The sequence below is a fragment of the Podarcis liolepis genome (genome assembly GCF_965112155.1).
Source record: "Podarcis liolepis genome assembly, chromosome: W".
Classification (NCBI taxonomy): Eukaryota; Metazoa; Chordata; class Lepidosauria; order Squamata; family Lacertidae; genus Podarcis; species Podarcis liolepis.
The window spans coordinates 22,444,849-22,457,667 of NC_139568.1; the positions used below are offsets into that span (position 1 = coordinate 22,444,849).

At 43.9% G+C, this 12,819-nt stretch overlaps 1 protein-coding gene across 1 annotated transcript in view; it reads right to left on the reverse strand.

Annotated features, from left to right (window-relative positions):
- Nucleotides 1–12,819, reverse strand: part of LOC310697689 (four and a half LIM domains protein 1-like) — a 44,139-nt gene that overhangs the window by 2,474 nt on the left and 28,846 nt on the right. Inside the window, exons 2-4 of the mRNA XM_083484385.1 lie at nt 7,096–7,277; nt 5,561–5,735; nt 2,456–2,625 (exon numbers count right to left, since the gene is read on the reverse strand). Of these exons, the coding sequence (XP_083340511.1) occupies nt 2,456–2,625; nt 5,561–5,735; nt 7,096–7,277 (527 nt within the window). The remainder of the gene's footprint in view (nt 1–2,455; nt 2,626–5,560; nt 5,736–7,095; nt 7,278–12,819) is intronic.

Sequence of the window (12,819 nt, forward strand, 5' to 3'; positions counted from 1 at the left end):
GTTTCGAGCTCAGTAAGGATCCAATCATCTCATATTTCTGCTGCTTTTGATATTCACAAATCCCATCTTCCAGTCTTCTTGTTGTTATCATTTTTCTTCTTAATAGCCTCTGAGTTGTTTTCGCAGGCGAGTTAAACCGAACATTGTTATATTTCTGTGTGAAATTGGTAAGGCTCTCCTTAAATCACCACACGCTGATCCAACAGTCCTGTTCGAGTGGCAGGCGCCATTTTAGTCTGTTCCGATGTAATAAAGTCTTAAGCATCTGCTCATTAATTTTCCCAGACCAGTTGCACCATAAATCAGTCTTTCCAGGGGAGGGTTTGTCGACTCAAAGACACAATCCAAACATGATAACAAAGCAATGGCTCACCTCCCCCTCTGACTATCAATCTCGCAACTTAGTCTGTCTCATAATGGCAGATCCCGATTAAGTGTGTCATCAGAGAGCCTTTCATTTTCTTTCCATATCTTCTAAAAAGCAAAGCCTTTAGTTAATATTTTTGTTTCCACACAGTCTATTCCACACAGTTGTTTTCCAATCTCACTTGCTATCAGTCATGTGACGGTTCTTCTAGGGGAGGGGTTGTTAGGCAGTATCGTAAATAAAAGAAGAAGCTCCCCCCCCCCTTTCCGTTCCGTTTCCACATACCGACATAGCTGTAATTCTTAGAGGTAATCTTCTGTTCAGTTCATTCCCGTCGCTTTTAACTTCTCAGTGGCTAGCTTAATTAGCAGTTAAAATATCCTTTCCTTCGCTCGAAACATGTGCATTTACTTTTTATATCCAATCGTTCATCTTAAGTAATGCAACTAGCGTCGCTCTCAGAAGTAGTGTCAGGGAGATCCGGAGCTCACTCGAGGGCTTTCCGTCCAGTGCCCCCACCCCCTCCTCCTTTCGAACTCGGGGGTGATTTATGGGCAGCCGCGGACGAGGCTGCATCTTCCCATCCCCTGGGAAGAAATCGGGAGGCTGATGTACTCCCATAATCAGCCCCTAAATTACCCCGTGTGAGCCAGAGAGATGGTATTGTTGGCCATCTTCCAAGGCGCCCCTAGCAGCCCCCCCCCAAATCAGTCATTTTTTTATTTAACTGTAAAAACTACTCTGAAAATTTATTATTCCAAAAAGGAAACCTTCCTTCGCTTGTAAATATTAAGAGGATGCCAGCAAGGTCAAACCTTTATGTAAAAAAAGGATTTAAATAAAGTCTGACTGACTAGTGATTTAAATCACTAGTCAGTCATGATTTAAATCACGAATTTTTTTTAGGATTTAAGTTGCTGAGCTTTTTTTAGGATTTTACCCCAGGACATATACTGCCATGTGGGCCAGATTAAATTGACCGGCTGGTCAGATTAGGCCCCCAAAACATGCCTGCCCTATCCCTTTCCCCTATCCCATGGGTAGGCAAACTAAGGCCCCATTGCCTTTTAAATCCGGCTGGCGGACGGTCCAGGAATCAGCATGTTTTGACATGAGTAGAATGTGTGCTTTTATTTACAACACATCTCTGGGTTATTTGTGGGGCCTGCTGAAAATGTTTGCTGACCCCTGCCGTATCCCTATCCCCTATCCCTAACTCCTATCTCTAGCCCCTATTCCTATTCCTAACCCCTAACCCCTATCCCTATTCCTATCCCTATCACCTATTCATTCCTATCCCTATCCCTATCTATAACCCCTATCCCCATCCCCTATCCCAGGGGTGGCCAGCTCCCAAGAGACTGCGATCTACTCACAGAGTTAAAAACTGGCAGTGATCACGATCTACCTGTTGGACATGCCTGCCCTATCCCTTGTTAGGATATTTCCGTTCCACCTTAAAAAACGGACAGGCTGTTGTGAGTCACAGCCTGCGTATTTCCTGCTCACAGGAAGTCTCTGTTTTGTATATAGCTTTTGTTCTCTCTCTGTGCCTCGACAAGCAGGCAGGCAGTCATGTTTTTTCCTTTGTTCTGACCACCGATGAATAAAGCTGTAAATATGCTGCTCTCCTGAGTGCATCTTTCGTTGTGCGAACTCTGCAAAAAGGGCGTGCATGAGTCCTGAGATGTGGACAGCTATTTCCGAGGCTCGTGTCGCTAATTGACTGATACTGTATCTACGGGAGATTGATGGATCATCCTGAGACGACGTGGAGGCATGATGGCCTTTGTCTCCCTGGCAGTATCCCAACATCCCTAACCCCATGAGCGCCACAACCCCATCGCCGCCTTGGACTGGACTGAACCATCCAGGGTTCCCTTGACCCTGACCTTATCTCCACCATATGTCCTCCGTTCAAGAACTGCACCAAGATAGGCCGCGCCGAAAGGAGAGTGGGCACATCTTCCTCCTTCTGAACCAGCGGAGGAAACCCTGATAATGAACACAGCTCCAAGCCCTTTGGAGGAAAGCCAGGATCCGAATGGGATCCAGGTAAGCGGGGGGGGGGGTGTCGGCCCAACTTACCTGCTTACACTTTATGCAGGTCTTGGCGAATTTCTGCTCATGGCAGGAGGTGCAATAAATCTCATCATCCTTGGGGAAGAAGCTGGCGGTGCCAATCACCTGCTTGCACTGGCTGCAGGTGAAGCACTCCTTGTGCCAGGCAGTCTTCTTGTATTCCACATTCTGGTCGCCTGCAAAGAGAGGGAGGGAAGGAGGTGGTGCTCGCTGCCAGATTGATGCAATTCATAGCGCTGAGAAAATTGTGATTCAAGAAAGGCAAGCTGACAGCTATAATAATAATAATAATAATAATAATAATAATAATAATAATAATAATAATAATAATAATTTATTACTTATACCCCACCCATCTGGCTGGGTTTCTCCAGTCACTCTGGGCAGCTCCCAATTGAATATTAAAAACACAAGACACTAGGGGATAGGGATAGGGGTTATAGATAGGAGTTACAGATAGGAATAGGGGTTAGGAATAGGAGATAGAGATAGGGATAGGGCAGGGATGTCCAACAGGTCGATTGTGATCTACTGGTAGATCCCCGTGAGGTTTTGGTAGATAGCGGTTGATGTCTGGCTCATTGCTGAAACTGACTCCTGCCATGCCCCCTCACCCCACCCTCCGTTGTTGTATGATCTCTGGAAGGGAAGACAGAGTTTTCTCTGTGTTGCTGTTTTGATCCATAGCGATCTTTTTTTGAGTGACTTTAAACCCCCCCCCCCTTTTAACGGGGCTTTCCTCCTCCCTCAAAAAAGCTTGACACACACACATACAATGACAAGTTCAAAATATATGAAAGACTCTCGTGTTGTGGCGGAGGAAAGTCACAGAAACAGCATGAAAGAGGAAATGGGGATTTTATCAATGTCATAACTGACACTGCAGATTCTGCATAAGAATGAAATGAAATAATGATGAAAATTAATAATAATAATAATAATAAATCTCTTGGACTATATTACACTGAATATAGTGGGTTGGGGTTGGAAAAATGCTTGTGTGCTCCTCCAGGTCATAAATCCCATGTGAATCAGAAAGCCGAGCAACAGTTCGCAACTCTGCTTTCTGCAAGCAGTGATGCCTGAATGTTCATTTGACAATGAAAAGGAAACAAACCATTATTGCAGAATATTCTGCTACCAGAGATTCAGTGGGAACCCTCTGTTTCCACTTTTAAATACCCGCCGAAAACTCTATTCCAACAGACAATGAAGAATACCTATTTCCACAATAGCTACCTGATTTCTGGTTTTGATTATATGGTTCTTGCCATCTGGCTTTGTTAAGAGCTGAAGAAAACGAGGGGGGTGAGATGGATCCGTGCATAAGACGCCGTCTCATTTTTGACATTATTTTTAGGGGGGGGAACCTAGTCCTATAAACGGGGAAATACGATAATTTTTAATAAAGCTAGAACAGGTGTCGGCAAACTCGGTCCTCCAGCTGTTTGGGGACTACAACTCCCATCATCCCTAGCTAACAGGACCAGTGGACAGGGTGATGGGAGTTGTAGTCCCCAAACATCTGGAGAGCCCAGTTTGCCTATGCCAGAGCTAGAAAAACAAAAAAAACATCTATACCTAGGTATTCCCAAAATGTAGATCTACTGTTTCACGCGAGGACTTTCGATTTTGTGTGCTCATTTACCAAAGCTGTGGTGCTTGTCATTCGCAATGGTGGCGCTTGTCCGACTCTACAGTGGCACTTGTCATTCTCTGTGGTGCCGTGCATGCAAAATTAACTAAATTTTGGGTGCACTGGGCGGGTTTTTGCACCCCAGCGGCGCATGTGCGAAGGGCTAAACTAACTTTTGTCCAGAAAGTTGTGATGGGGGGTGAGTGTTCAGACACCAGGGCCCTCACTTGTGGGGTGCCTCAGGGTTCTGTCCTCTGCTTTTTAACATCTACATGCAGCCACTGGGAGAGATCATCAGGGGGCTGGGGCTGGGTGTCCATCAATATGCGGATGATACCCAGCTCTACCTCTCTTTTAAATTGGAACCAGTGAAAGCAGTGAAGGTCCTGTGTGAGTGCCTGGAGGCAGTTGGAGGATGGAAGGCGGCTAATGGATTGAGGTTGAATCCTGACAAGACAGTAGTACTGTTGTTGGGGGACAGGGGGTGGGCTGGTGGGGAGGACTCCCTGGTCCTGAATGGGGTAACTGTGCCCCTGAAGGACCAGGTGCGCAGCCTGGGAGTCATTTTGGACTCGCAGCTGTCCATGGAGGCGCAGGTCAATTCTGTGTCTGGGGCAGCTGTCTACCAGCTCCATCTGGTACGCAGGCTGAGACCCTACCTGCCCACAGACTGTCTCGCCAGAGTGGTGCATGCTCTGGTTATCTCCCGCTTGGACTACTGCAATGCACTCTACGTGGGGCTACCTTTGAAGGTGACCCGGAAACTACAACTAATCCAGAATGCAGCATCTACACTGGGGACTGGGAGCGGCTGCCAGGACCACATAACACCGGTCCTGAGAGATCTGCATTGGCTCCCAGGACGTTTCTGAGCACAAATCAAAGTGTTGGAGCTGACCTTTAAAGCCCTAAACGGCCTCAGTCCTGTATACCTGAAGGAGTGTCTCCACCATGAAGGACTTCTGGTGGTTCCCTCATTGCGAGAAGTGAGGTTACAGGGAACCAGGCAGAGGGCTTCTCGGTATTGGCGCCCACCCTGTGGAACACCCTCCCATCAGATGTCAAGGAAAGTAGCAGCTATCCTATTTTTAAAAGACATCTGAAGGCAGCCCTGTTTAGGGAAGTTTTTAATATTTAATGCTGTATTGTTTTTTTACACTTGATTGGGAGCCACCCAGGGTGGCTGGGGGAAATCAGCCAGATGGGCGGGGTAGAAATAATAAATTATTATTATTATTATTATTAGTAGTAGTAGTAGTAGTAGTACGGGGTCGCTGGGTGGGTCTTTGCATCCCAGCAGTGCTCATACTCAAGACAGCCCTGGTTTTGTGCGCAAAGTTAAAAATGAATTCATGTTATGTAAGTATCTTGGTAAGAGAAATGTTCCATAAGCCTGCTGACCGTCCCAGGGCAATGCTCCATGATCGAGGGGGGCAAGAAGCAAAGGGGCGCAAGGCAGCCGAGAGGAGTCCTACCTGCCACGATGGGCTTCTGGCAGCCCTTGCAGTGGGGGGCCTGACCCATAGTGCACTTGTTGCACCACACTTTGTTGTGCTCCTTCAGCATGAAGGGCTCATTGACCAGAGACACAGAGCACTTAAAGCAGTGGAAGCAGTTCTCGTGCCAGTAGCGGTTCTTGAAATGCAGTTCCTGGAGGGAGGGAGGAGGAGAAGGCAGCAGAACTGGGGTTGAATCCTGACAAGACAGAAGTCTGGTTGTGGGGGGGGGCAGGTGGGGGGGACTCCCTGGTCCTGATCTATCTATCTATCTATCTATCTATCTATCTATCTATCTATCATCTATCATCTATCATCTATCATCTATCATCTATCATCTATCATCTATCATCTATCATCTATCATCTATCATCTATCATCTATCATCTCTCTCTCTCTCTCTCTCTCTCTCTCTCTCTCTCTCTCTCTCTCTCTCTCTCTCTTTCTTTCTCTCTCTATATGACAGCCTTAGCTTATTGAGCTTCCGTTCCAATTTCTCTACACATTTCCCCTCCACCCGATGATTTTCACTGTTTCCCATTTAAAGGCAAGAGTGTGTTGGGGGGAGTATTGCATAGAGTTTTTTTTGTAGCTCTCCCCTACCCCAGTAACTTTTTGTACACAATAAGGATTTGGCGATCTACCAGGATCGGCCACAGATCTACTGGTAGATCATCCCTGCCTGTGTGAGAAGCTTGCCTCAAGCCAGCCGCTGTGCATTCAAAAGGGGAATGCACTCTGCTCAGCAAAGGGACTTGCTAGCGCAAGTTAGGAAGAAATATATATAAAAAATGTGTCTATGTGCCCATCCTGTCTTTTTATAGTAGTGTCCAGAAAATGTATTTATTGCATAGATTGGTTATTTGTTAGGTTGATGGTGGGGTGAAAGCCATTCCATTGAATGTCCGCTGGAAGGTGCACAGGGTCTGCTGACCATGTGTCCAGAATCCAAAGGCTATTCATCAGGAAATAAGGATTTGTTTACAGTTTTTCATGTGTGCTGCTTGGGGACTAGAATGCCCATCATCCCTGACTGCTGGTCCTGTTAGCTTGGGATGATGGGCGTTGTACTCCCAAAACATCTGGAGGGCCGAGTTTGCCTATGTCTGTATTAAACAGCGGGTCCTCTCCCGCCTCCCTAAACAGCCCCACACTACTTTAGGGGGGGTGGGGAAGTGTGGGATAGAAATATCCATTAAGCCAGTGTTTCCCAACGTTGGGTCTCCAGCTGTTTTTGGACTACAACTCCCATCATCCCCAATTAGCAAGACCAGTGGTCAGGGATGATGGGAATTGTAGTCCAAAAACAGCTGGAGACCCAACGTTGGGAAACACTGCATTAAGCCAGGCATAGGCAACCTTGGCCCTCCAGATGCTTTGGGACTACAACTCCCATGATCCCTAGCTAACAGGACCAGTGGTGGGATGATGGGAATTGTAGTCCCAAAACTTCTGGAGGGCCAAGTTTGCCTATGCTTGCATTAAGCAAACAAGCAAACTATTAAAATAACCACCTTGGAATCGGCCCCGATGGGTTTCTTGCACTCGGTGCAGGTGTTTGCGCAGAACTTCTCGAAGCATTTGATGCAGCAGTGGCGCCCTTCCTTCTGCACATACTTCTTCCCATGCAGGTTGTCCCGGCAATAGTGGCAATCAAAGCGCTCTGACATGGTGCCCACCGTGTAGCTGGTAGGCCCTGTAATAAGAAGAAGAAGAAGAAGAAGAAGAAGAAGAAGAAGAAGAAGAAGAAGAAGAAGAAGAAGAAGAAGAAGAAGAAGGAGGAGGAGGAGGAGGAGGAGGAGGAGGAGGAGGAGGAGGAGGAGGAGGACTTCCGGAGGTGGCGCGAAACAGCAATGGTGGTCCTCTTTGCGCTGTGAAGAGGAGCTCCGCAGAAAAGGGTCGTCCGCTGCGGCAAAGCGGAGACCCATTAAGAAAAACCACAGGCAGAGCGAGCCCGTGGCCGTGGGACTCGGCGGGCACCAGAAGCCCCCCCAGAAACGAAGAAGGAACCCCGTAAGGGGCTCCGGAACGTGGAAGGGGGAGCGGTGCTGTGAGTTCATCGCTCTTTCTGCGGAAGCGAAGCCGCGCGGCTGCTGCTGATGAGCGCTGACCTTTCTTCTTGGAACATCAGATTCTAAACTACAAACCCGTGAGTAGGGAACTTAAAATTATCGGGACTAAAGTGATTAAATTTGGCTGAAAACGGGAGACGCAACCAGGAAGTCCGTCTTCCGATCGTGCTTAAGAGATCAAAGCAAAAGTTTTGACAAGCGGGAAGCGCTTTAAAAAGGACTGTAAAAAGTTTGGATTATCGTGCAATAATTGAGCTTGTTTCTGAGAAACTAAAAGAGACATTTCTGTTGTATTTATATTGGACTTTTGATCGGACTTTTCCTCTCCCCTTTGGATTTATAAATGATTAAGAAACCCAAAGCCTCGGACTGCCATGTTAAAGAAGAACTGTCAAATTGCTGAAACTGTATTTAATTTGAAAGTGTTACATGCAAGCGTTACAGTTTGGATAGAAACAGGGAAACTGTTTCTTGCACCTTCTTTGAGACTTTGTTTTAACTTGGGAAAAGCTCTACATGCCAAAAGGAAGTTGAAGGTTCTTTTGAAATTTGTTTTGGACTGCAGGGACTTTAATGGCGGAAAAACCTCTTTCTTTCTTCTGAATTACAGTTGTACTCCCCCTAGAGGATTTTGGATTTATAACTGTCTGGGAACTGTATTTTGTTTTGATTCTTTGCTGCCTTGTTGTTTATACTCTGGAACTGCCTTTCCCATGGGACTGCATATAGTTTGACCTTGACACATAGACAGGTTTGGAATGAGTGGCACAGGGAAAGCAAGATTGGCTAAAACGAAAGCAAAACAATTGGTACAAACAACCTTGACTTCTCAACCACGCAGATCATCTGTCCCAACTGTTTTAGGAACACAAGAAGGGGAAGTTGAGCTGACATCTTCAGAGGATATGGCTTCAGGAGGATCTGAAACAGTCTTAAATCAAATTTTGGAACAACTGGCAATTTTAAACCAAAAGGCGGACGAGCATTCGACTAAAATTGACCAAGCCACAGCTTCTATTAGTAAACTGACTGATCAAGTTGCTCAACATACACAAGCAATTGGGAATCTCCAGGAAGCAACTGCAGAAAATCGTAAATTGGCTGAGGAAGCCAATCAAAAAGCAGAGGAAGCCAATCAGAAGGCCGAGGCAATAAAAGTGGAGGTGAAGCCGCTGCACAAACAGATTAGTGAACAACAGGCCTACCTGTCTATGGTTGAATTGAGAAATCGGGAAAACAATCTCAGATTGAGAGCTATTCCAGAACTTGAACAGGAAGACTTGATTGGTTATGTGACATCGGAATTTTCAAAGTTCTGGGGTATAGAAGAAGACAAGGACTGTAAAATTGTAACTGCTTTTAGACTGGGAAAAGTGGTGAGGAAGGACAGATCCAGAGATTGTTTGATCATTTTGAGATCCAAGCAAGAGAGAGATAAGATACTAGGCCTTCATTTTGGAAAATCACTTGTTATTCAAGGCAACAGAGCAGAAATTTACAGAGACATACCGAAACAACTTTTGGACCTCAGAGCTACATACACAGAACTAGCAAGACTACTGAGAGGCAACTCAATTCCTTATAGGTGGGAGTTTCCCCAAGGATTATCTTTTAACTTCAAAGGAAAGAAAATTAAAATCAAAACAGCAGAAGACCAACAAAAGTTTCTGAACGACCACGAAGAAGACCTTCAAAAGGGGGCAGCAGGATCTTGGCCACCACCTCTGCCTGCACCTGCACCGACACCTGCACCCTCGGGACCAGAGGACCAAAAGGAAGAGACGCCATCACAGGACTAACAGATTGATCCAGGATGTCTCTGCAGCTTCTCAGTTGGAATATTAATGGCGGGAATTCCCCGGAAAAAAAGAAGAAGAATCTTTCATATATTGAAAAAAGAACAATTGGACATTATTTGCTTGCAGGAAACACATGTGACTAGGCTCCACAGGAAAGTGCTAATTAATAAAAGACTAGGCCAAGAATTTATTTCATCGGACAGAGTCAAGAAAAGAGGAGTGGTGATCTATGCAAAGGAGAGCCTGTCACCAAAATTTCTATTCAAAGATGAGCAAGGAAGAATTTTGGCAATTGAAATACAGACGCAAGGAGAAAAATTTTTAATATTAGGAATCTATGCACCGAATGAGGGGAAATCAGAATTTTATAAGAAGCTGCATGAGATAATGCTGGACTATCTAGACTATACCAACATCATTATGATGGGAGATATGAATGGGGTGGTCTCTACAAACATGGATAAGTCACAAAATCAAAATTTAACAAAAGACGGCAGACTACCCAAAACATTCTTTGAACTAACTGACAATATGGACTTGATTGATATATGGAGGACAAAGAACCCCTTAGGTAAAGAAGGAACTTTCTTTTCTGAGGCCCATTTGTCATGGACAAGAATCGACCAAATATGGATAACTAGAGGGCTGGCACCTAAGACTAGAAAAGTGGAAATCTGCCCAAAAACCTGCTCCGACCATAACGCCATGAAAGTGGAACTGAGACTTACTCCAATCGGTTCCTTCAGATGGAAAATGAATGACACCCTATTAAGAGATCAGGAGATTGTGAAGAAGGCCCAAAAAACTTTAAAAGACTATTTTGAAATAAATTTGAACACTACGGTGGAAAAGAGAACAATCTGGGACGCAAGTAAAGCAGTCATGAGAGGGTTTTTGATACAACAGAACACGATTAAGAAAAGACTTTGGAATGGAAAAAAGGATAAGATCTTAGAGAAGATAAGAGATGGAGAGAAAAAATTGAGATCAAAACCAAAATCGAAGGAGGTTCTGAGAGAAGTTAAATTCTATCAAGCACAATATGCTAAATTGATAAATCAAGAAGTTGAGTGGAAAATTAAACAAATGAAACAAAGATCATTTGAATCAGCGAACAAGTGTGGGAAACTGCTAGCATGGCAGTTGAAAAAGAGACAAAAATTGAACACAGTTACTAACTTAGAGATTGAAGGGAGAAATATCCAGAAACCCGAGGAAATTAGAAAGTGTTTCCAGAGATACTTCAAAAAGCTCTACACTCAAGGGCCGCAGGAAGAGACTGAGATAGACCAATTTTTAAAAATTAATGGATTACCAAAATTAGCCCAGGAAAAGAGAACAATCCTGAACTATAAAATAACACAACAAGAAATTGAGGGTGCCATTCAGAATATGCAACTAGGCAAATCTCCAGGCCCAGATTGGCTCACCTCCAAGTACTATAAGATATTGAAAGACTTTTTGATACAACCATTAATGGAGGTATGCAATCAGATTATGGAGGGGAAGAAGGCACCGGAATCGTGGAAAGAAGCTTTCATCACATTGATACCTAAAGTGGAAACTGAAAAGACTCAACTTAAGAACTACCGTCCCATCTCACTCCTAAATGTGGATTATAAAATTTTTGCAGACATTTTGGCAAGTAGACTTAAAAAAGTACTAAATGAAGTAATTCATAAAGACCAGGCAGGCTTTCTCCCAGGTAGACATTTGTTTGATAACACTAGGAATATTATTGACATTTTGGAACTTTTGCAAACTAACATCAATACAAAAGCAGTATTAATCTTTATAGATGCGGAGAAGGCCTTTGACAACATTTCTTGGAAGTTTATGAAAAAAAACTTGGAAGGGATGGGAGTGGGACGGGGGTTTGAAAATGGAATAGAGGCAATTTATTCAGAGCAAAAAGCTAAATTGATACTTAACAATGTGGTGACAGAAGAGTTCAAAATTGAAAAAGGAACACGACAAGGTTGCCCCTTATCCCCTCTGTTATTTATTTCTGTCCTGGAGGTGCTTTTGAACATGATTAGGGAGGACCGGTTGGTGCAAGGAATACAGGTCGGAGAGAAACAATATAAACTGAAAGCCTTTGCAGATGACTTGGTTTTAACATTACAGGAGCCAGAATCTAGTACGAAAAGAGTTTTAGAATTAATTCATGAGTTTGGTCGGGTGGCGGGGTTCAAATTGAACAAGCAAAAAACTAAGGTTTTGGAGAAAAATTTGACACCTTTAGAAGCAGAGGGGTTTCAGAAAGAGACAGAGTTAAATGTGGTTAAAAAGGTGAAATACCTAGGGGTTAATTTGTCTGCTAAAAATTTGAATTTATTTAAAGACAATTATGAAAAATGTTGGTCAGAAATCAAAAAGGATTTAGAAACTTGGTCAAGATTGAAACTTTCCTTGTTGGGTCGAATTGCAGCTATAAAAATGAATGTATTGCCGAAGATGTTGTTTTTGTTTCAAACCCTTCAGATTGTGGACAGAGTGGAATGTTTTGGAAAGTGGCAGACAGATATCTCTAAGTTTGTCTGGCAGGGCAAAAAGCCCAGGATAAAATTTAAAATTCTAACTGACGCAAAGGAAAGAGGGGGATTTGCCCTGCCGGACTTAAGGTTATATTATGAAGCTGCAGCTTTCTGCTGGATGAAGGATTGGCTACTTTTAGAGAACACTGATGTCCTGGATCTGGAAGGGTTTAACAATGCTTTTGGTTGGCATGCATATTTGTGGTACGACAAGGTAAAGGTTCACAAAATGTTCAAAAACCATATTGTCAGAAAAGCAATATTTATTGTCTGGACAAAATACAAAGACTTATTAGAAAATAAGACCCCGAGATGCCTATCACCAATGGAGGCCAAGGCCCGAAAAAGACCCAATATGGAAGCCGGTTGGCCGAAATATTGGGAAATAATAGAAAAAATTGGAGACAATTGGAGGCTGCAGAGTTTAGAAAAATTAAAAAATAAGGTGCGAGATTGGTTACATTACGCTCAAATCCAAGAGGTTTTCAAATTGGACAAAAAAATAGGATTCCAGGTGGAAAAATCGAAATTAGAGACAGAACTGCTTGAACCAAAGACTAAGGTACTTTCAAGAATGTATAACTTGCTGCTTAAATGGAACACTCAGGATGAGACAGTCAAATCAGCCATGATAAAATGGGCTCAGGATATTGGGTATAACATCATGTTTGAGGACTGGGAAAGGTTATGGACCACCGGAATGAAATTCACGGCATGTAATGCCTTGAAAGAAAATATTATGAAAATGATATATAGGTGGTACATGACCCCAGTCAAGCTTGCAAAAATATATCACCTGTCTGATAATAAATGTTGGAAATGTAAGGAGG